The 24,321-nt window shown below is 42.4% G+C and overlaps 1 protein-coding gene across 1 annotated transcript in view; it reads left to right on the top strand.

Moving 5' to 3' along the window:
* The first annotated feature begins 24,107 nt into the window (after positions 1-24,107).
* The window catches only part of MALT1 (MALT1 paracaspase), a 57,938-nt gene continuing 57,724 nt past the window's right edge, over positions 24,108-24,321 (top strand). The window contains exon 1 of the mRNA XM_024754867.1: positions 24,108-24,319. Coding sequence (XP_024610635.1) covers positions 24,245-24,319 — 75 coding nt within the window. The 5' untranslated portion in view covers positions 24,108-24,244. The remainder of the gene's footprint in view (positions 24,320-24,321) is intronic.

Genomic DNA, 24,321 nt, shown 5'->3' with positions numbered 1-24,321 from the left:
CAGATTTTCTGCCAGGGTCCTTGGCCAAGCTGGAACTGGGCAGGTCAGTCCAGCTGCGGGGAGCGGTCACTGTCTGGGGAGGGTCCCCCACCCCTGAGAGCGACAGTTCATCCCCATCCAGGGTCCAAGTTTCTCAGAGCTTCTGCAGTATGTGTGGTTCCTTGCTCAGTGGCCATGACCCAAATCGGCCTTTGCAACCTTCATTCAGTTCCCTGTATATTAAACGGCTGCTAGTCACTCAGGTGGGTCGACTCCACAGGTACTCCTTTCCCTCAGGTACAATGGCGAAAGAATTAGTACTGTAAATAAGATTCTGTTCTCTTAGCGTTTTTCATCCCAGGGAACAGATTTCTATAAAATTCTTCATGAGAATATGAAGTTTTAAACTACTTGCAAAATAAAAATTAAAAATGCAATTTTTCAGAATTCATTTATTTAAGAGGAACTTTTCCAAACATACGAATGTTGTTTGGAATTTGGAATTCATTTTTCCCCAGGGTATCAAAATCATAAATGGTAGTTAGGTTCACAGAACACCTTACAGAAGTACTGTATTTAATCCATCGTGTTCCTGAAGTACCTATTTCAGCTGCCTAAAACCCCAAGTATCGAAACCAGGTTAAAATTCAATTTAACTGCATATGACAGTCTAAATATCTGAAAAAAAAACCCGAACTTCCATGATAAAGTTCCAGCACAGTTATTCCCGTGCTTCAGTTTCATTTTAAAACAGCGACCAAGAAAGCACTACAACTGTCAGAACAGGAGAAAATTCCAATTTTTACAAATTTGTAGGTTGAGCCTGAGGTCCAATTTCACAAATACTAAGTCAAATTAATTACTTGAATGGTGTATGGAAATTTAAATTTTTAAAAATATTTGTGGGACTTCCCTGGTGGTGCAGTGGTTAAGAATCCGCCTGCCAATGCAGGGTACACGGGTTCGAGCCCTGGTCCGGGAAGATCCCACATGCTGCGGAGCAACTAAGCCCGTGTGCCATAACTACTGAGCCTGTGCTCTGGAGCCCGCAAGCCACAACTACTGAGCCTGTACGCCACAACTACTGAAGCCCGCATGCCTAGAGCCCGTGCTCCACAACAAGAGAAGCCACTGCAATGACAAGCCCGCGCACCGCAACGAAGAGTAGCCCCTGCTCACCGCAACTAGAGAAAGCCCCCGAGCAGCAACGAAGACCCAACGCAGCCAAAAATAAAAAATATAAAGTAATAAATAAATTAAAAGAAAATCATTCAACTTCAGTGAGACATTAGTGAAAATAAATTTGTAATTAAAAAAACATATTTGTGTATAGTATGTATAGTATTTTATAGAAGTTTCATTTTTAAGGCTTTCCTTCTGATTATAAGAGCAATACATACTAATTACTGAAAATTACATCCCCATCACTAAAAGTTTTTAATATTTTGATTTCAAAATTTTCAAATCTCCCGCTACCCAAAGATAACCACCATTTTTGTGTATTCCTTCTACTCTTCTGTTTTCCGTTTGTGCATGCTTACACATACAGTTTTCTTTTCTGGTTTTTTGTTTGTCTGTTTGTTTTTTACTTAACATGGGCCTCTCATTAAGAATTCTTTAGGAAAGCCTACATACTAATCTGTTAGATGAATGTGTTATACTTTATGTAGCCAGTGTTCTACTGCTAGATATTTAGATTGCTTATATATTTTTGCTTTTATAAACAATGATGTGATACACATTCTTGTAAATAAATCTTTGGGCACATCACTCTTGTCTAAGGATAGGATGTTAAAAGTGGTATTGGTGAGTCAGAAGTTACAAATATTTTAAGGTTTTGAAATATACTGCCAAACAAAACTCTATCAGTTGTATTGTGCTATGTTTCCACCAGTAGTTGTAAGCCCGCCCATCTTACTGAGAGAGTAATTACTCTTGGCACTGAACACTATCACTGACAATGTTTTTGCCGTCTTAGAAGCACAATTTCTTTGATTGCTAATGAAGTTAAATAGTGTTTTATAAGTTCTTTGGACCTTCTTCTTTCATGAATTGTCTGTCTTTTCAATTTCGGGGGTCAACTTTGCTATTTGAGTATTTTCCTTTTGTACATATAAAAGCCCTCCATATATAATTTCCTGCAAATAGGCTCTACCTTCCAATTTGTGGCTTTGATACATAGAAGTTATGAATTTGTGAAGTTCTGATATATAGAAGCTATGAATTTTTATTTAATAAAAACTACACAGGAAGAAGGAAGAGGGATTTGTTTTTTAAAGGGTACAGAGTTTCAGTTTTGCAAGATGAAAACATTCTGGAGACCTGTTTGACAACAGTGTGAATATACTTACCATTAGCACATTGTGCGCTTAAAAATGATGAACGTGACGAATTTTATGGGGTTTTTTGGACCACAAATTTTAAAAAGCTATCTCTTTCTTGTGGTTTCTTCCTTCGCTTATTAAGCCCCATCCCTATTTGTACTTATCCACTATCCCATACTGCCCCAAGGCAGAGTAGAGATGAGAGTTCACATCGAGCCCTTCTCCCTCTTTGTCATGTTATTTGGTCTGTGCTAATGTACCGAATCAGCTTGTGCCTTTTCCCTTAGACTCCCAGACATCTAGGATTCTCAGTTTCCTTGCTGCTTTAGGGGCTTCCACCCTTTACAACTAAGAGAGTGATATACGTATAGGTATAATAGTTAGGATTTTGGTTTGAAAACTAGATTTTTTTCCCCCCATTAAAAACAGAATGAAATGGGAGTTAGGACTTTCAGCCATGACTGAATGAGGAGGCTAGAAAATCTTCTCCCCAGAAAGCAAATATAAAGATAGACAATATAGGGCTTCCCTGGTGGCGCAGTGGTTGAGAGTCCGCCTGCCGATGCAGGGGACACAGGTTCGTGCCCCGGTCCGGGAAGATCCCACATGCCGCGGAGCGGCTGGGCCCATGAGCCATGGCCGCTAAGCCTGCGCGTCTGGAGCCTGTGCTCCGCAACAGGAGAGGCCACAACAGTGAGAGGCACGCGTACCACAAAAAAAAAAGATAGACAATATAGACAACCATTTTAATGCTCTGGAAATCAACCAAAGGCATACAACAATAGGAGAAGCATTTATGGTTGAGAAACATCTCAACTTTGGCTACTAACAGTGAGTCTCTATGACATTCTTGGCTAGAGCTGCTCTCACTCCCCCACCCAGCTCCAGTGTCACAGAGGTCCTGCCAGGGCAGGCTGTGAGCACTGCCATGTTTATTGCCATAGTTGAAGGGGGCTCACTGTATCTGGAGCAGTGGACAACACCTGTGCCCAGCAGTGTTATCAATGGAAGTAACTCTTGGCAGCAGATGAGGGGAGAAGGCCAACAGCTCTAGCAGCATGATGGGCTTGAGGTTGGGGTAGGCATCTGTCTGGCTGGGGCTGCGTTCATCTGCAGTGGAGACCAGGAGGGACCCAGCTCTCCATCCACACATTCCCAGCATGCACAGAGGAGACATGAAAGGGTCCAGCAGAAACTAAACATTACGGCAGACTCAAACATGGCTGAAACTTAAATGCATTCCCCTACCCACAGATACACTGGCAGAGGATGGAAGTTTTACTGGTTCAAGGTATTTGAAACACAACCTCTGTCCAGTCATTCACTGGCTGCCCACTAGGCCATGCAAACACAAGAGTGACTCCCAGGAAACAAAGCTTAAAAAAATTTTTTTAAGAAAACTGAGCAGAAATATGTGTGCCCACACACTCTGGGCATGACAGATTTCACAATTTTATCTCAGGTAAATTACTAAACTAAAAACTAAACCGAACAGCAATAACAACAACAGCCTTGGGGATCGGGGGAGATAACTGGAACTCAGAGCTACCACGATATATTGGGTTGGCCAAAAAGTTCGTTTGAGTTTTTCAGTAAGATAGTACAGAAGAACCCAAACGACACAATTCAAAAATGGAATTAATAATTATATTCACGATAGTGTCAATAAGAATAAAATACTTAGAAATAAACTTAAAAGACATATAATGAAAATTATAAAACACTGAAAAGAGAAATTAAAGAAGATTAAATAAATAGATATTTTATATTTATGGAATGGAAGACTCAGTATTGTCAAGATTGCAATTCTCCCCAAATTGATCTATATATTCAACGCAATGCCTATCAAAATTCCAGTGGTACTTTTGTAGAAATTGATAAGCTGATCCTAAACTTTATATGGAAGTGCAATGGAATTAGAATAGCTAAAACAATTTTGAAAAAGAACAGCAAAGTTGGAGGACTTATACTACCTGATTGTAAAACGTGTTAAAAAGCCACCGTAATCAAAACAGTGCAATAGTGACGCACTATTATATAGATGGACAGTCGCTATATATGTATCAGAATCGAGAGTCCAGAAATAAGCCCAGAAATAATAAAAATCACATTTATGTCAATTGATTTTTGACAAAGGTACCAAGGTAATTCAACAAAAGAAAGGATTGTCTTCTTTTTTTATTTTATTTATTTATTTTTTTTTAAATTTTTTGGCTGCATCGGGTCTTTGTTGCATGCGCAGGCTTTCTCTAGTTGCAGCGAGCGGGGGCCACTCTTTGTTGCGGTGAGTGGGCTTCCCATTGCGGTGGCTTCTCTTGTTGCGGAGCAGGGGCTCTAGGCACGTGGGCTCAGTAGTTGTGGCTTGTGGGCTCTCGAGCGCAGGCTCAGTAGTTGTGGCGCACGGGCTTAGTTGCTGTGTGGCATGTGGGATCTTCCCAGACCAGGGCTCGAACCCGTGTCCCCTGCATCGGCAGGCGGATTCTTAACCACTGCACCACCAGGAAGTCCCTTTTTTAAAAAATTTTATTTATTTATTTACTTATTTTTATTTTTGGCCGCGTTGGGTCTTTGTTGCTGTGCGTGGGCTTTCTCTAGTTTTGGCGAGTGGGGGATACTCTTCATTGCGTTGAGCCGGCTTCTCACTGCTGTGGCTTCTCTTGTTGTGGAGCCCTGGCTCTAGGTGCGTGGGCTCAGTAGTTGTGGCTCTCGGGCTCTAGGGTGCAGTCTCAGTAGTTGTGGCACGTGGGCTTAGTTGCTCCGCAGCATGTGGGATCTTCCCCGGCCAGGGATAGAACCCGTGTCCCCTGCCTTGGCCAGCAGATTCTTAACCACTGAGCCACCGGGGAAGTCCAGGATTGTCTTTTCAATAAATGATGCTGGGACAATTGGATATCCATATGCAAAAAATCCAAACTTTGAAACTTACCTCATACCATACGCAAAAATTAACTCAAAATGGATCACAGAACTAAATGTAAGTGCTACAATGATAAACTTCTAGAGAAACACATAGGAGAAAATTGTGTCTTTGAGTTATGCAAAGAGTTCTTCTATATGACACCAAAATCATGATGCATAAAAATTAGGAAATTGAGTTTTATCAAAATTAAAAATTCTTCTGCTTCAAAAGACATCATTACACACCGCAGACTGGGACATGATGGAACTTTTGGGGATGATGAAATGCTCTAAAACTGGATTGTGGTAATGGCTGCACGACTATAAATACATTCAACATTGTTGAATCATACACTAACATTTGGAGCATTTTATTTTATGTAAATTATATTTCAGTAAAGCTTTTCAAAATGTATAATAAAAACAGTTAATGGATCCCTCGCCTATCCTTTAAAAATTTTTTTAATTTGTACTTTATGTACTTTCCAGGTTATTTGAGGTATAATTTGTATATGGTTTGCAAATATTTTCTCCCATCCTGCAGGTTGCCTTTTCACCCTGTTGATTGTTTCCTTTGCTATGCAAAAGCTTTTTAGTTTGACATAATCTCACTTGTGTATTTTTGCTTTTGTTGCCTGTGATTTTGGTGTCATATTCAAGAAATCATTGTCAAGATCAATGTCAAGAAGTTTTCCCCCCATGTTTTCTTCTAGGAGTTTTATGGTTTTAGATGTTACATTCAAATCTTTAGTCCATTTTGAGTTACTTTTTGTGTATGGTGAAAGATAAGTGTACAGTTTCATTCTTTTGCATGTGGTTATCCAGTTTCCAGACACTATTTATTGAAAAGAATAGCCTTTCCTCATTGTGTGTTCTTGACACCTACTTGTCAAAAATTAGTTGACACTGTATGCATGGGTTTATTTCTGGGCTCTCTATTCTGTTCTATTGGTCTCTGTTTTTATGCCAGTATGATACTATTTTGATTACTATTGCTTTATAATATAGTTTGAAATCAGGAAGTATAATGCGTCCAGCTTTTTGGTTCTTTCTCAAGATCACTGTGGCCATTCAGGTCTTCTGTGGTTCCATATGAATCTTAGGATTATTTTCTTCTGTTTGTGTAAAGAAGTTTTTGGGATTTTTATAGAGATTGCATTGAAATTGTAGATTGCTTTAGGTACGTATGGACATCTCAACAATATTAATTCTTCTAATCCATGGATACAGGATATCTTTCCATTTATTTGTGTCTCCTTTAATTTCTTTTATCAGTGTTTTATAGTTCTCATAGTACAAATCTTTCATCCCCTTGGTTAAATTTATTCCTAAGTATTTTATTCTCTTTGATGCTATTGTAAATGGGATTGTTTCTTAATTTCCTTTTCAGATAGTTCATTGTTTGGTGTATAGAAACTCAACTGATCTTTGCATGTTGATTTTGTATGCTGCGAATTCCCTGAATTCATTTATTCTACCAGTTGTTTTGTGGAATCTTTAGGGTTTCCTACACCGTGTCATCTGCAGACAGAGATAATTTTATATTCTCCTTTCCAATTTGGATGCCTTTTAGCTGACCTTCATAGTGACATCAAAAACCATAGGACCTATTTGGTAAACCTGTGACTTTGAACGATTCCTTTGGATTTCAATTCCCATGAGCCCAAGAAGCAGATACCCAGCAGTAAAAGCTCCTGAACGTGGTATTCCTCGTGACACGTATCCAGAGAGCCATAAGTCTAAGACAAGAATGATCACCAGCCACCTCACCTCGTGTGATACTTGCTCATTTGACAGTGTCATCATGCTGCTCTCTTATGCAACCAAACAGCCCAAGAGCCCGTCCTCCAGCACATGTAAAGGTGAAAGGCAAATGTAAACTGTGTGTGCCCTAAGGAGCTCTGCAAAAGTCAGGGGACAGAGCTCCTGAACTCTTGTACCATGCGTTACCCACTGGTCAGGTAGCCTTGCAGACATTGATGCCCAAAATTCTGCATTAATAACATGCATTTTTAAAGCATAGTAAAGCTGATCTTAAATCAGGGTTTTGGGCAAAATATCGTTTCCTGTTCCTACCATTTACTTTTATATTTACACAGTCAATTAAGAGACCAGTTAATTCTACTTAACAGATAAATTCAGCAGGGAAAGTGTACGTTCCTTGTCTGGAGCAAAACTTCACAAAGGAGGTTCCCCCCAACTCACAAATTTCTGTAGCACAGCTGACCCCCAGTTGCCTTTCTCCCTTTCTTGAACTTCAGAGTCGTGTCCAAGCTTCATGCAGTTAGATCCCTCTCTTGGTGTAAAAGGTTCCCGTGGCTGAGTTCTGGGCTCAGTGTTGCCAGCCCAGCAAACTCCCGTCTTTGCTGCCCCCATGAGAGGGCTCGTGACTACACCCTTGAGAACATGGCCCTTCTTTCTCTTTACATTTCACAGTCCTCTTTCTCATAAGTTGTCCAAACCTGTCTCCCTGAGGACAAAAAGAGAACCTCATTCCAGGTAGGAAGATATCATCCCAACCTGCAGACGTGGCTGCACGTGACAGTAGAACAACCAGTTAGCATCTGCGTGTGTCACACAAGCACTTCCCCACATTCATTTACTTTATGAGCGTTCACTGGAGTCCATTCATTTCTCCCCAGCCCCCCGCACCCCCTAGCGATGGGACCACAGCAACTGCCTACTCACCACCCCTTACCGGGTCGACCACCATCACCACCACTTCCCAGCACCACAGCGCCACCTGAGCCTGCCAGCAGAGAGCCACTAGACCACTCTTCTAGGAACCCTGCTGTTCTCCAGATGTCTCCCTTGCTTACAAATCTCCTATGATTCCCCATCATTAACAGAATAAAGCAAAAACCTCTCAGCCTGACGTTCCTGAGTCCTCTCTTGTCCTGTGATGAAACCGACCCAGAAGCAAATTCTGAGGGAAATGTAGGTCTTGTTTCCGAATTATTCCTGCTCTTGTGTAGGGAGCGTGCCAGGCTTGTCTTCAAACACTCGACCTGCCCAGGCTCAACTTTCTTGTCACTTTCAGCCATACCTTCACCTCCGTCGGCTGGTAACACGTGTGGATCAGAGCTTAATCAATGACACAGACTGTCGGTGGCACATGCCATCAGCACTTCAGAGACTTCTCAAGGAGAATATATTTTATACTGGTGTGAACCTGGACCATCTGAGAGCTCCTTCCCAGGACCAGAATATCTTGACCCATAGGTAGAAACGCTTCCCTGAACTCTGCTCCTCCCCTATTGGCCCATCTCTTCACTTTTCCTCAAACACACTCTATTATCATCTCTCCCGTGTAGCTTTGCTGACATCTGTCCTTCCACCTCCTCCCGGCAGCTCCCATCCCAGCCTTCCTCAACCTCCCTCCTCTGGGTATGTCACTCATTTGTTTTGACACTTTGAATTCCCCGAATTCTTAAAGTTCGTGGGGATGGTGGGAGTTTTTCAGTGAATACTGGGCGGGAAGATGTTGTCCTGAATTCCCTTATGGTACCATGTTTGCGGTTTCAATTTTTAAAAATATTACCTAAATCTCTGATACATTTGGAACTTGTTTTGGTGTGATACATGAATTAAGGAAACAATTTTACCATTTGTCTCAACACCCAGTTATTCAAAATCAAATCTCCCCAGTGATTAGAAATGCCATCTTCATTATAATTTAAGTTCTCATCTATTTGGGGTCTCTTTTTTATGGCTCTACATTCTGTTCAACTGATCTGTCTAGCCATGCAATGATGTAAAACCATTTTAGTACTTATGGCTTTTTAAATCTATTTTGATATTTGCTAGAGCTGGTCTTTTTATCATTATTCTTGTTTTTCAAAAACTTCCTGGTTATCACCTGTTTATTTTTCCATATGAACTTTATAATCATCTTGTCTGGTCTCCCTCCACCAAACTCCTGTTGTTGACATTATCAGATCTGAATTTGAAAAATCATTCTGGCTACAGTGTGGAGAACAAGGGTACATGAGGGAAGACCAGTGAGAAATGCTAGTGCACGAGTTCACAAGAGATGTGAAGGTAACCTGGACCAGGAGGGTGACAGTAGAGATGGAGAGAAAGTAGGATCAAGTGATACGGAAAAATTAAAATTGGCAGGACTTGGTGATGAATGTGATTTGACAGTTTAGGAAGAGGTAGGTGGTTTTCGAGTCTTGCCCGGAGCAATCCTGGGATTTAGTCCAGTTCTATAAAGACCCCAATCTGGATCAATCCAAGGATGCACTGTTAGTTTGGGAGTTGCCCTGAAAAGCAGGATGGTCTTGGAAAAAGACCTGGAGCTCTTCTGTAAAGAGATATCATTGGTTCAGACAAGATACCCCAAAGTGAATTGCTTCCCCCAACCCGTATCAGGAATACCAAACCAGTTTCTAGAGCATTTCACAGGCTGTGGGAGTGTACCCATGACCTCAAACCTCATGGCTCTAAATGGCAACAGTGTATTCTGAGACATTCTGTTACATCATATTTGGGGACTGCAGAGCCAACTTGTGGTTAGTGAAGAAAAAGTACAATACTTCAAAAGTTTTCCTTTCTTCATTTCCTCAGAAAGTGAAATTACCATAAGATTCCACTCCTAGGTAGATTACACCCAAGAAGAATTACAAATGGGAACACAAAGAGATCCTTATATAGCAATGTTCATAGCAGCATTATTCACGATAGCCAAAAGGGGGAAACAGCCCAAATGTCCATCATCAGATGAGCAGATAAACAAAATGCTCTATAGCCATACAATGGATGCAGCCTTCTAAAGGAAGGAAATTCTGACACATGCTACAACATGGAGGGACCTAGAAAGCATTATGGTGAAATAAACCAGAAGCAAAAGGACAAATATTGTATGATTCCATTTATGTCAAGGTACCTAGAAAAGGCAAATTCACAGAAACAGAAAGTAGAATAGAGGTTACCAGGGACTGGAGGAAGGGGGAAATGGGGAGTTATTGTCAAATGGATAGAGCGTCTGTTTGGGATGATGAAAAGGTTCTGGGAATATGTGGTGATGATGGTTGCACAACACTGAGAACTTAATGCCCCTTAATTGTACAATTAAAATTGGTTAAAAGGGTAAATTTTATGTGTATTTTACCACATTTGGAATGTATAGAAAAAAAATTACTATGTTGCCTAACAGAAATTAACATATTATTATAGGTCAGTTATACTTCGAAAACAAACAAACGTGCAAACAAACTCACAGAAGAAGACCTCAGATTTGTGGATGCCAGAGATGGGGAATAGGGGGAGGGGGAACTGGAGGAAAGCAGTCAAAAGACACAAGCTTCCAGTTATAAGATAAAGAAGTACTAGGGATGTAATGTACACTATGGTAAATATAATGAGCACTGCTGCGTGTTTTACATGACAGTTGTTAGGAGAGGAAATCCTAAGAGTTCTCATCGCAAGGAAAACAATTTTTTTCTATTTCTTTAATTTCGCGTCTCTGTGAGATGACGGATGTTCACTGAACTTATCGTGATCATCATTTCGTGGTGTATATAAGTCAAATAATTACGCTGTACACCTAAAACTCATACAGTGCCGTATGTCAGTTATATGAACTGGAAGAAAAAATGGTAAATTTTATGTTATGTGTATTTTACCAACTTAAAAAAGGAATATATTTTTTAAAGTTTTCTTTTCTCATGAAAGAATGTGTCATAATAGGGGCACCTCCCCTCACCCCTGAGACAAATTATGATCATGTTATTACAGCTATAAGTCGTATTAGCTCTCTGAGACCTAGGTTTTGCAGAGTAGGCAACATACTCTCTTACCTCAAACAATACAAAATATTTTGGGAAACAAACTATATAGCCTGCATCTCCGGAAATCCCCTCCCAAGTGGCTAACCACAAAGGGAGGAAACATAACAAGGTGAAACCAGAAGTTTACAGTCAAAACTTAGAGTCCATGTTATTTCGTTGTGTACTAGACCAATGCAGTGCAAACGTGCACTCGGGAATGATACGATTGCAGCAGTGAAGCTTTCTCTGCCTTGGTCTTTTCTTTATGCCATCGTTTAGGGATAATCTTGTTCCCAAATGTCTTTTGAGGCAAATAGGTCTAAGGCGTTCGATTAAACAGAAGCTATTTAAAACTCACTTGGGAAATCACCTGAATATTAAGTTAACAGAATTAGGCAGTATCCTTTGAAGAGCTCTGAAGACAGCTACGGATGAAACTGTGTTACTATTGAAAAAGCTGATGTTACAGATAACCGCTGAGCTAGAGACTAGCAAGCTGCCAATGCTACTTCCATGCAAAAAATATATATATTTGTTCCAGAGGACACCCTAAGAGGAATCTATCATAAAATGTAGCAGCATCTAAATGCAAGAACGATCAATCCATTGAGTGAATGGCAACATGTTTTCCAGAAAAAAGAAAGCATAATTGATTAAAATTGTACAAATAAGTGGATGTAAATTATTTATAGTGATAAAATTCTTCGGCAAAATTCTACACAAGCAAATTTTTCTAACCACGTGGTCATTACTATATTAAAGAGTGTGCAAAGGTTCAAGTGTTGGCTCAATGACGGTAAATGAAGGGTAGGAATAAAGGGAAATGCTTCTCGAGAGAGGAAGGTAATAGCCCTTTCAAGTCGTTGCTATATATCATGAAGATATGTGAACTTTGAAATCTACAAGTTTATGGATATCAGTGAGCTTGGGAAGATACCAAGTTAAGGAAGATAAGTGTAACAGGATGGTAAAATGAAATTTTCAGCTGAGGCCCCTGAAATAGACACCACATTCTAAAGAGGTACAAGAATACTCAATGCAGGATTTATAAAGCAGATGGCATAATTTTAAAAATAACCACTACACACAGATTAGAAGGACCAAAATTTGGAACTTCGACAACACCAAGTGTTGGCCAGGCTGTGGGCAACGGGAGCTCTCATTCATTGCTGGTGGGAATGCAGAAGGACACAGACACTGTGGGAAACAGTTTGGGGTTCTTACAAAACTAAACATACTCTACAATCCAGCAATCACACTCCTTGGTATTTACACAAAGGAGTTGAAAACTTATGTCCACACAAAAATCTGCACACGGATGTTTATAGCAGCTTTATTCACAATTGTCAAAACTTGGAAGCAACCCAGATGTCCTTCAGTAGGTGAATGGGTAAATAAACTGGTACATGCAGACAATGGAATACTATTTAGCACTAAAAAGAAATAAGCCAGCAAGCCATGAAAAGACGTGGAAGAACCTTAAATGCAGACTACTAAGTGAAAGAAACCAGTCTGGAAAGTCTGTATGATTCCACTTACATGACATTCCGGAAAAGAAAAAACTATGAACACAGTAAAAATATCAGTGGTTGTGAGGGATGAGGGTGGAGGGTGTTAATAGGGGGAGCACAGAAGATTTTTTAGGGCAGTGAAAATACTGTGTATTATAATGATGGCTATATGTCATTGTATACTTGTCTAAATCCATAGAATGAATGTATAACACCAAGAGTGAATTTTAAGGTAAACTGTGGACTTTTGGGTAATTATGATGCGACAGTGTAGGTTTGTCAACTGTAAGAAATGTATCATTTTGCTGAGTGATGTTGATAACGGGAAAAGCTATATATGTGTGGGTACCAGGGGTATATGGGAAATCTATGTATCTTCCTCTCAATTTTGTTGTAAACCTAACACTACTGTAAAAAAAAAATTAAGTCTCAAATAATTAGTATGAATTGATTGCTTATCCACTTAGAAAATATTTTTTTAGAAAACCTACTGGGTGTCTTGCTAGTTAAAGCATCTACAGAAAGATGTCATGAAGCTAGGCACAGTACCTAAAGGGTACGAAATTGGCTTAGGCAATGAAGGGGTTCAGAATATGCCTCTCCAAAAGATACCAAAATATTTTGTATAATGATTATTTTAGGCTGAAGACATTTGAGATTCAACAGATAAACATACACACACACACACACACATACACACACACACACACACACACACACACACACACACACAAAGCCCTCTGGGAGCTTCCCTTATTTGACTAAAAGCAGTAACTTCTGGGAAATAAGCCTGCCATAAATTCCTCTGCAGGGTGGATCTACTCCCAGAAGAAAGAACAAAAATAAAACCTAACCCAATTCCCTTCTCCAGGGGATTGTTATGACCCTGAAGAAGATGGAAAGACTACCCATACCTGTATAGACAAACATTATCACAAACTTTCTCCTCTCCCATCTAGTTTTCTAAAACCCACTGGCCTTTCTTAAAGAAACCTATTTGTTCTTCCCATAAGAAGCCTTTTCTCTCCCCTCCCCCTCTTCTACGAAATTAGGTATATGATTCTTTAAGGCCAACCAGTTAAGGAGGCATCTACCTCCTTTGATGGTTCCCACAGTGCACATGAAATAAACATTTTCTCCGGCTCATCTGTTGCTTACCAGTGTAATTCGCAGGACCCAGGTACTGAACATAAGAGGGTAGAGGAAAAGGGTTTTTTTTTCCCTCCCCTACAGCAAAAAAGCAAATTTGTTGGCTCAGCCAACTGCAAGTAAAGGAAAGGTGAAAAGTGAGCTGGGCCTCGGCGGCAACCACAACCAGGGATGGAACACTACTTTCTCCACCTCTCATTTCTGCTTCTCTCAGGGTACCGGTCACTTTCTCCCCCTATGGGAAAAGTCCACACAGCCGGTGGGGACATGACCACCAGCCAGCTCAGGCTCATACTTCACAGGTTTGCCACCTGAGAGAGCCTGAGACCCTCTTCATCAAGGTGAAGGTCAGAAATCCCCAGGACTGGCCAAGCTTGGGCAACACGCCTGCCTCCGGCCAATCACTGGGTTGAGGAAGCAGACTGGTAAGAAACTGGGGGCTCCCAATGAACCATGTATTGAAAAGCAATATTTCTGAGAAAAGAGTGCCACTCTAGGCAGACAGAACAGTCCTTCCAAACAGCATTGTGAAGACCTCAGAAACACAGGCCACCTACATGGCTCCCTCGGCATCCTGAACCCCCATCTCTTGGGTACCCTGAATCCCTGGATTTCTCCCCTAACACTGGTTTCACAGGAGTGGGTGGGGAGGGGCAGAATCCTGCCCTGGATCCCAGCCAGTCATCTGGAGCCTTTTTTAGCTTGTCTGTGCTCCTCTCCCAGAGGGCTAGACCCTTCTCCATTCTACGTTGCTTTATTCAGACAACTTGTGGGACAATGTTGGCCAGCGTCTGAGACACCCATGTCTCTACCACATCGCTCCTAAGTTTTACCCCAACTCTGCACTCCCTCGACTCAGTGTTGTTTGTCTTAAAAACCCAGACCCCAAATGAAACTGTGCCACGCCCCTCTTTGGAATGGATCTCAGATTAGGAGATTATCAATTAATAGTAATAAGAAGGGGCAAAGACCAGCCCTCGTTTCCCCAGCCCCTGCCCACCGCCAGCCCTGTCTTCATCTCCCCCTTCTGCTGAGCCCCACTCTGCGCTGTTACCCGTAAAGGTGTCTCTGCACTTGTACAGACTCTGTGCCACGCCCTGCAAAGCTTTAGGGAGATAAATTTAGACATAAAACAGGAAGTAATTCTCTATGTCACTGGAGAAGTTATTGTCTCAAGATATTTTAAAGCTAGAGTTGGGGGGAGCAGTTCTCAAACTGCTGTGGATTGGAATCACCTGGAGGGCTGGTTCAGCCACATCTTCCTGGGCTCACGCCCAGAGTTTTTTTCAGTAGGTTTGGTGGGGGGGGGGCTGAGAATTTGCATTTCCGAAAAGCTGATGCAGTTGGGCCAGGGCCCTCACTTTAACAACTACTACTGTAGAGGCTTAAGAAGAGACAGAAAACCTCTCTACGCCACAGAGCTCTCATCTGAAATTGAAGGTGTTGGCCTAAGTCAACTGAGGTGCTCTTTAGGGCTGACTTTCCATGAATATCGTGTTGAACAGGTGACCACATACATACTTGTTCAAGCTATTCTCATTATCATGAAATAATTATTGATTATCTTTATTACGATGCCATAAAAATTTCCAGGAGCTTCAGTGCTCTGATCTATATACAGCAAAGCCTCAGTAACTTAAATTTGTTAGAGTCACTCAGTGAAAAGCTTAGAGAATATTTTAAATAAATGCCCTTTTACTCATAATTTCAACTAGCCTCCTACAAAAAATGTTTCAAAGAAAAGTTTTCATTGACGTAGCTTTACAGAACAAATGAATGATTAGCATGTAAGGATTAGCAAATAACTAATGTTTAAAGGCCTTAAGTATGATTTAAACTGTTGCTTGGCTAAACATGCACCTTCTCCCCTTTCCCTCAACCAATAAATATTACTTGCATTTTAATTTAATACGGTGTCCATTCTCCTGAAACAGCATTGTTTGTTCTCGACATCTAATTTGAGCATATAACTAATATGTTACAATTTAAACCTTCAGTCATTTAAATATTGCCCCTCTGCCCCCCAACAAATAATCTTATTTATATGTTAATTTGCTTAACTAGAAGTAGTCCAGGATACTGGAAGAGCTGTGATCACCATCCAGGGCTAGTCTTTGATCACATGCTCTCCTCTGAGACCTCATGCCCTTCCACTCAGAACCGTAATGTTGAAAGGGGCTTACAAAGCATCTAGTCCATACCCTCAATCTGAGCCACCAAATATGTCCTCAGGGTACCACACCTAGGAAGTCCCAAGCTCTGATGCACAGCCCAAGCTGCCAGGAGTTTTGAATCAATTCTTGGTACATAACACCATGTGCACAGTCAGATCCCTCCATCAGTGACCCCCAAGAAACTGAGAACAGGTCACCCTTGGAAGCACGGAGCAAAGCCAGCACTAGTGTATTTTCACCTTTCCACCTGAGCGTGCTCACCTACAAAGGCTAATACTGTCATTCAACTGGGAAGAGTCATAGGTGTCACATTTTTTAAAAAGTAAAATTATATCAGTATTATCCAGGAAATAATCATGCCTTCACTGCTCAGACTCCTTGCACTCTCTGAGTCTACCATCCCTAATCCTAGAAGTTTACTTCTCTTCATTCGTGGCCCATCTCTAGGGCTTTTGATAAAAGTCTCTGGAAAACTTCTAAACTGTACACACCAATATAGAAATCCTAAGGTCCAAAATCTTGCTTTGCCACTTTTTCATGTTTATAAAATTTCTCTCCTCAGCTAGATCATAGGCTTCTAGAAAACACAGGTTCTATTTTATATTTTGTGTCCCTTGTCTGCTGTGTCTGAATGGGCAGCCAGGATCTGGAACCCCAAGTCTCCTTGCCAATGTCTGCTTGTTTCCCAAGGGGCATATATATAGAAGAAGGACATGTTATATAGGGGACACTGCCTGCAATGTGTTCTCATTATAACTGGGTAAGTCATCAGCCAAAATCCTCATGGTGGGACTCCACCTTGATGGAATGGCATAGACTAATGGGGAACCACTACTTTACCTCAAGGCTTAGAGCAGAGCTGGCCTCATCTGCTCTCTCCATACTTCCTGTCTTCCGGGGGCCGCCCTGATCTCACATTGCTTTTCAGCTGCGTGTCTAAATCCACCCCACCCGGTCTAGTTGGCCTTGCTTCCAAGGACTGAGAGCTGGAGTAGGGCAATCACAAACAAGATGGCAGGATGCAACAGGACCTAATAAGCAGACTGAGCCAGTATTTATACAGAAGAACAGAAATACAAATACCAAGGAAGATAAAAGTGATGAAAGATTGGCTGAAGGTAAGTCAGGATCAATCAAGGGATGATGCATGTCCACCATCTAGATGACCCTTTAAAGGTAAACTAGCTCATTTTTCAGGCACCAGCACCATGGTTCCCCCCCCGCTTTTTTTGGCTGAACCACACAACATGTGGGATCTTAGTTCCCCCAACCAGGGATTGAACCCGCGCCCCTTGCATTGGAAGCACAAAGTCTTAACCACTGGACCGTCAGGGAAGTCCCAGAGCTATGGTCCCTTGATCGAGATACTCTTAACGGCCCTGGCTCTTTGGAATCCTGGCTGGACATGTCAGTTCTGAGCCCCTCTTGGGGAAGGAGTGGAATAAGTGGGGACTAGGGATGGTGAGGGAGCAGTGCCCATGTTAGAAGCTGGGAGGAGCTGGATGCCAGAAGAATAAAGAGCCTTTCTCCCTTAGGAATGAGCCTAATAGGTAGATCTTCACTCCTTTCTCCTGGACCCTCTACTGGTCTGCTTTGCTTCTCCCACTTTTTTTTTTTTTTGCGGTACACGGGCCTCTCACTGCCGTGGCCTCTCCCGTTGCGGAGCACAGGCTCCGGACGCGCAGGCTCAGCGGCCATGGCTCACGGGCCCAGCCACTCCGCGGCATCTGGGATCTTCCCGGACCGGGGTACGAACCCGTGTCCCCTGCATCAGCAGGCGGACTCTCAACCACTGCACCACCAGGGAAGCCCACTTCTCCCACTTTTAACATTCTGACTGTAAAGGGAAAGAGAATCAAGTAGCCTTGGAGAAGTTGAGCCTCTGACTCTCATCAGTAGTTCCTTTCCCACTATGCCCTTGGTTTCATCATTGACATACAAGGAAGTGCTTGCTCTCCAAAGGTGGAATGAAAGGCAGAGATCCTGGGCTCTCCCTAGAGCAGTGGTTCTCACCTTGGTTACATATTAGAATCAGATGGGAAACTAAGAAAAAATTCTCAGTAACCAGACAGCATTCCCGAGCCAATTAAATAAGAATCTTGGGTGTGAGACTCAGACACCAATGTATCTTAAAACTCCCCAAATGAGTCTAATATATAGTCAAGGCTGAGCACCACCACCCTGGAGATTAAGCATCCCTTCTGAAACCTGGTTGTACCTTAGAATCACTTCAGGGACTTTTAAAACTACTATTAAAAAAAAGAAAGAAAGGGCTTCCCTGGTGGTGCAGTGGTTGAGAGTCCGCCTGCCGATGCAGGGGACACGGGTACGTGCCCCGGTCCGGGAAGATCCCACATGCCGCGGAGCGGCTGGGCGCGTGAGCCATGGCTGCTGAGCCTGCCGTCCGGAGCCCGTGCTCTGCAACGAGAGAGGCCACAACAGTGAGAGGCCCGCGTACCGTAAAAAATAAATAAATAAAAAATAAAATAAATTTAAAAAAATAAAAAAAAGAAAGAAAAACTAAAGACACCCCAGACCAATTAAGATCAGATCTCTGGGGATTGTGAGCCAGGTATCAGTATGTTTTTAAGGTTTCTCAGGTTTTAAGGTTCCTTTGTGTGTATGTGGTAAACCAGATACAACATAAAGTTTACCATTTTAACCATTTTTAAATATATAATTCAGTGGCATTAAGTACATTCCCAATGTTGTGCAACCATCACCACTATCCATTTCCAGAACTTTTTCATCATCCCGAACAGAAACTTTGTGTCCATTAAACAATGACTCCTTATTTCCCCTAGCCCCCCAGCCCCACCCTATTCTACTTTCTGTCTCTATGAATTTGCCCATTCTAGGTACCTTATATAAACGGAATCATACAATATTTGTCCTTCTGTTTCTGGTGTATTTCACTAAGCATATGCTTTCCAGGTTGTAGCATGCGTCAGAATTTCCTTCCTTTTTAAGGCTGCATAATATTCCATTGTGTGTATGTAGCACGTTTTGCTTTTCCATTCATCTGTTACTGGACATTTGGGCTGTTTCCACCTTTTGGTTACTGTGAATAATGCTGCTACAAATATTGATGTACAGGCACCTGTTTGAGTTGCTGCTTGCAATTCTTTTGGGTATATTCCAGAGTGGGATTGCCGGATCATATGATAATTCTATGTTTAACTTTTTGAGGAACTGGGCTACCCTCGTGTGATTCTTATGTGCAGTCAAGGATGAGGAACACTGGCGAGGCCAGCATCCCTGTTACATCCTAAGAGAGTACAGATTGGTGGTTGGTAAATATTATTGGATTAATTTCTTCATAAATTGCATCGTAGCCCAATGCAGTTGTTAGTGTCACAAAGTCAAAAGGCTGTTGGAGGCTTCCCTGGTGGCGCAGTGGTTGAGAGTCCGCCTGCCGATGCAGGGGACACGGGTTCGTGCCCCAGTCCGGGAGGATCCCACATGCCGCGAAGCGGCTGGGCCCGTGAGCCATGGCAGCTGAGCCTGCGCGTCCGGAGCCTGTGCTCCGCAACGGGAGAGGCCGCGACAGTGAGAGGCCCGCATACCGCAAAAAAAAAAAAAAAAAGACTGTTGGGTGGCTTAACGTAGTTAGCACCCTTTTGAAAACCCCAACAAAGTGTCTCACGGCCATGAGAAATATCACGTCAACTGCAGTTCCTGCCTTCAGTTGAAATGTGTCCCCAGTGATTTGCTACTGCTGATCATTTAAGTATCAGAGTTTCTGATCTGCTTTGTAGATAATAAATGATTGGCATTTTAGATAGTAAATTAGACCTGATTCAAGACTTCTCCTATCGTAATGTTGTATCTATCATGATACCTGGTATTATTCCTCAGATACGTTTTCTTGAATAGGAAGGGGAAAGTGGCAATGTATACAGGAGTGTGCTGTACACGGGAATGTCTTCCATCTCATAAAGCGCTGCTAAACTAGCCACTGACAGCCTCATGGGAAATCCCTTGTATGTGAGGAGGTTTTTGTTTTGTTTTTTCTCTTGCTGCTCCACACGGTACTTTCTCCTCCACGTTTTCAGCCTTCCTTCTTGCTGCCAACAGAGTACTCACCACTCCCTTTCTTTGCCATAAGCAGAGATTGGATTTAGTCAACCCTTTGACTAAGGTATCTTGCAACTCCGAGAGATAGAAGTTGTAGAAAACTGATACTAATGCAAATAATTCTTGATTATAAATAGATAACTTCTGTCCGGGGAGGTTCAATGGATTTCCCTCCTCCACTGTGGAAGAAGTTGTTTTGCATCTATTAAGCTAATTCATCTCAGCTCCCTGCTGGGCTTACATATTTATCTCACTTTTGGATTTTCCTTTGAAGTGGTCACAACACCTTTCTGGTTCCCTCATTCACTAACGTGTTAAATAAAACCTTTGCCTTGTATTCACTGTACATTCGTTGAGAGTCATGATTTTAACTTTCTTTTTGAAAAACCATCTTATCCAAAATCTGAAACACCAAAAACACCAAGTGTTGGCCAGGTTGTGGGCAACAGGAACTCTCATTCATTGATGGTGGGAATGCAGGACACAGACACTGTGGGAAAGAGTTTGGGGTTCTTACAAAACTAAGCATACTCTTACCCTATGATCTAGCAATCACCCTCCTTGGTATTTACTCAGAGGAGCTGAAAACGTATGTCCACACAAAACCTACACACAGATCTTTACAGCAGCTTTATTCACAGTTGCCAAAACTTAGACACAACCCAGATGTCCTTCAGTAGGTGAATGGCTAAACAAACTGTGGTACACCCAGACAATAGAATATTATTTAGCACTAAAAAGAAATGAGCTATCAAGCTATGAAAAGACATGGAGGAATCTTAGATGCATATTATTAAGTGAAAGAAGCCAATCTGAAAAGGCTGTATGATTCCACTTATATCACTTTCTGAAAAGGGTCAAAATATGGAGACGGTAAAAAGACCAGTGATTGAAAAGGGTTGGGAGGGAGCAGAGATGAATAGGCAGAGTACAGAGGATTTTTAGGACAGTGAAAATACTCTGTATGATACCTTAATGGTGGATACATATCATTATACATTTGTCTAAACCCACAGAACGTACAACACCAGGATGAACCCTAATGTAAATTATGGACTTAAGGTGATTATTATGTATCCGTATAGGTTCATCAGTTGTAACAAATGTACCACTCTGGTGGTGGATATTGATAATGGGGGAGGCTGTAAGTAGGTGAGAGCAGAGGGTACATGAGATATCTCTGTACCTTCCTCTCAATTTTGCTGTGAACCTAAAACAACTCTAGAAAAAATACAGGCTTAATAAAAACAAAACTAAATGAAAATCATCCCTTAACAGTATTTGGCACAGAGCCTGGCACAAGGTAGGAATCCAATTAATATTTGTGAATGAATGAGACAAGTAAATGTAATCTCTGCCATGGATGATTCATCATGAAGGAAGGGTATGGAATATTAATGCAATGCTTAGCTGTTATTCCCAAGTTGAAATTGAAATGGGAAAATCCCCCCAATCCTCTGAGAGATGGCGGCAAGAAGGGGCAGCAAGGAAAGTGGAGAACCTTGTGTCAGAAAGTGGCTTGCGTGGACTCAACACAGAGGCTGAGTTGGAGGTCACAAAGGGTGATGACATTGGAATAAGGTGGGAGACAAGGAATGTCATTTAAGTCACAGGACTCCTGTTTCCTTTCCCTCTTTTGTATACAGATCCCAGGATCTCTGGGTGTTCTCCTGCACTGGGCCTTTGAAAATCTGTCCAGATATAAAATAATGGCATTCTGGCATTTTTGGTTAGAGTACCAACTCTAGTCAAAACACGTAAAGGAAAAAAAAGCTATGGGTCAGATTCCAGATGTGTGTTTTAAAGATGACATCAATGGATTTCTATAGAATGAAACCACAGGCTTCCTGCAAATTGTCTGGATTCACAAAGCCCTATGTCACTTTCAACTAAGGAGGAAGAACTCCCAAGTATATTATCCGTAGACATGCATGAACTTTCAAGGGGCATTTAAAAGTCAGATCTCCACTCTGTTTTTCTCTTATCTTTATAGAAATGTAATGGCTGATATAGAAAAGGTACGTGAGTTACTGTTTATTTATTTTTTTATTATTTTAATTTTACTGGAGCATAGTTGATTTACAATGTTGAATTACTGTTTATTATGTTTTTCCAAAATTAACCTGGCAACTTTGAGAGTACTAATAAACTCTGCATCTGCTTCTCCCAGACACTTTCTAAATTATCTCTCATTTAATTCTCGTAACAATCATTTAAAACAGGTACTATCATCTTCTACTCTTTACAGATGTGGAAACTGCAGGTGAGAGGTTAACTTGCCTAAAGTCACACCATTAATGCCTGGCAGCATCAAGATTCAAATTCAGGGCTAACTCTAAAGGTCACATTCTTTCTACTGTACCATTAGCCCCCATAAGATAAACACAGGAGTGAAATTACATTAAAAGATATTAACATTTGATTGGGAGGAGAAAAAGACCAGTCATAAAACGTAATGTTAGTCCAAGGTAGAGGCTGGAGGGTGACAGGTGAGGTGAATGCATAGGATATAAAATTGCTAGGTGAAAAACAGGGCCCTGACTCGAGTGAAATGAGGGAGGCACTTGTCTTGAGGCAGAGAGGAGAAGCAGGGGAGGGGGTGGGAGGGCTCTGACATCATCATTACCCAGCTGAGCTGTACTGGCTAAGACGCACCTGGTCAAATTGGGAAGGATACTCACAGGGTAATGAATGAGCAGGCGCACAAGCAAAAACTTGTGTATATACACTTAGAAAAGAGTCCCTTGAATCTCAATTTTAACAGACTAGAAGACTAGACTAATAAGGACCAGACCAATAAAGACCAGAAGACTTGATTTCCATGCTTGGTACCTGAAGGTAATAGACTAATATTTGTTCACTGACTGAGGACAAAAGCAGAAGTCACTAGAAGCAATTGGAAAAGGTTTACCACGGTCAAACCGGGTATGAAACAAGCATTTGCACTTGTAAGAATAATGCTGATAAGTTGGCATTTATTATCTACTACTTGCTAAGCAGAGCTAAGTGATTTACATACATCAACTCCTTTAATTCTGGTAACGACTCTATATATACTATATTTTCAGTCCCATTTTAATAGATGAGGCAGAGAATTAAGTAACTTATTCAAAGTCATAAAACTAGAACCCAGCAGATCTTCCTGGATCCAAAGTTTGTGCACTTAGCCATTATACCGCATTCTGAACTTTGAACTTACACTGGATTAAAAAAAATCACTGGATAGTGACTAACTGTGCTAGAATGTGGTGGAAGCTGTGTGGAGCTACCACTCTGAAAAAAGGTAGTGAGAATTTGGGTGTCCAAATTATTGCTACAGAAAATCCTGCTGTCCCGTGTGATGAAAAAGTTAATGCCACCAGAAACTGGGCCAGGAAACCTGTCTGGGGGCTACCTGGCTAGTCACACTTTATAAGTTACTTGCTCGCTTTTGTCCCAAACTATCCTCTAGTTTTCAATGGGGCAATGGCCTCGAATATCGCTAAGAGTGGGAGAGTGAGCTCAGGTGCGTCTGCATTTGTTATTTCATCTATTCTGCGTCCTTCCAGGGAAGGGCAACCTCTATAAAGCTGTCTGCTCTGATTTATGAAGATTCTGGATGGCAGTCTGACTCGGAGGAACCCAGGTGATTCCTGCTAAAAACAATCATTTCCAAGATCGAATTAGGTTTAAATACACCATAGCCCAGTTTTGTTGTTATTGTTGAAGTCTAGGCACAGATTTCAGGCAATTTCCATTGAGTATCTGGATCTCTAGCACCACTTCCCTTAGCAATGCCATACACATCTAATCCTAAAACGAGGAAGCCTCCGCTGAGGCTGCCCAACGCGGGTGCTGGTGGCGTCGCCGGGCACACGCAAGCCACTGAGTCAGCAGAGCGCGCCTCTGGAGGAGCGGACCCGCGGGCGATGGAAAGCCACGTGCTCCCCTCCTTGGCGTGAGGCAATCCTCCTCCCACAGCCTCGGGAAGCCCCGACGCCACAGGCTTCCTCGCCATAGTGGTGCCGCCCGACCGTAGTTCCTCCACCGCTTCCTCCTCCAGCTGCCACCATTCGACCCTTCCTGCTCAGCAACGACTCCACCTCCCACCCGGGTTTGAAGCGCGCGCCTCGCCGCGGCCCAGAAGAGGCGGCGCGAAGGGCGGGGGGAGGTGCGCGGCCGCGCGCACGCGCGCAGTGGGCAACCCCGCCCCCGGAGCCGCTAGCGCGGCCAGCCGGACCGACTCACCCAGGCAAACCTGGCTCTGCGGGGCGAGAAGCGGAGCTTCCTCCTCCGAGCACGGTGCAGCGCCGTCCAATTAGTCCTTCCGCCCCTGCCTCCGCGGCGCCGCGACGAGCGAGGGGGCGAGCGGAAAGTGCGCGATGCGGCCGGCGGGAGCAGCGGCTGTCGCGGGGTCGCCGGCGCGGGACATGTCGCTGTGCGGGGAGCTGCTGCAGGC

Source organism: Neophocaena asiaeorientalis, unplaced genomic scaffold, assembly GCF_003031525.2.
Source record: "Neophocaena asiaeorientalis asiaeorientalis breed wild unplaced genomic scaffold, Neophocaena_asiaeorientalis_V1.1 scaffold124, whole genome shotgun sequence".
NCBI lineage: Eukaryota > Metazoa > Chordata > Mammalia > Artiodactyla > Phocoenidae > Neophocaena > Neophocaena asiaeorientalis.
This window is presented reverse-complemented; position numbering and strand designations above follow the sequence as displayed.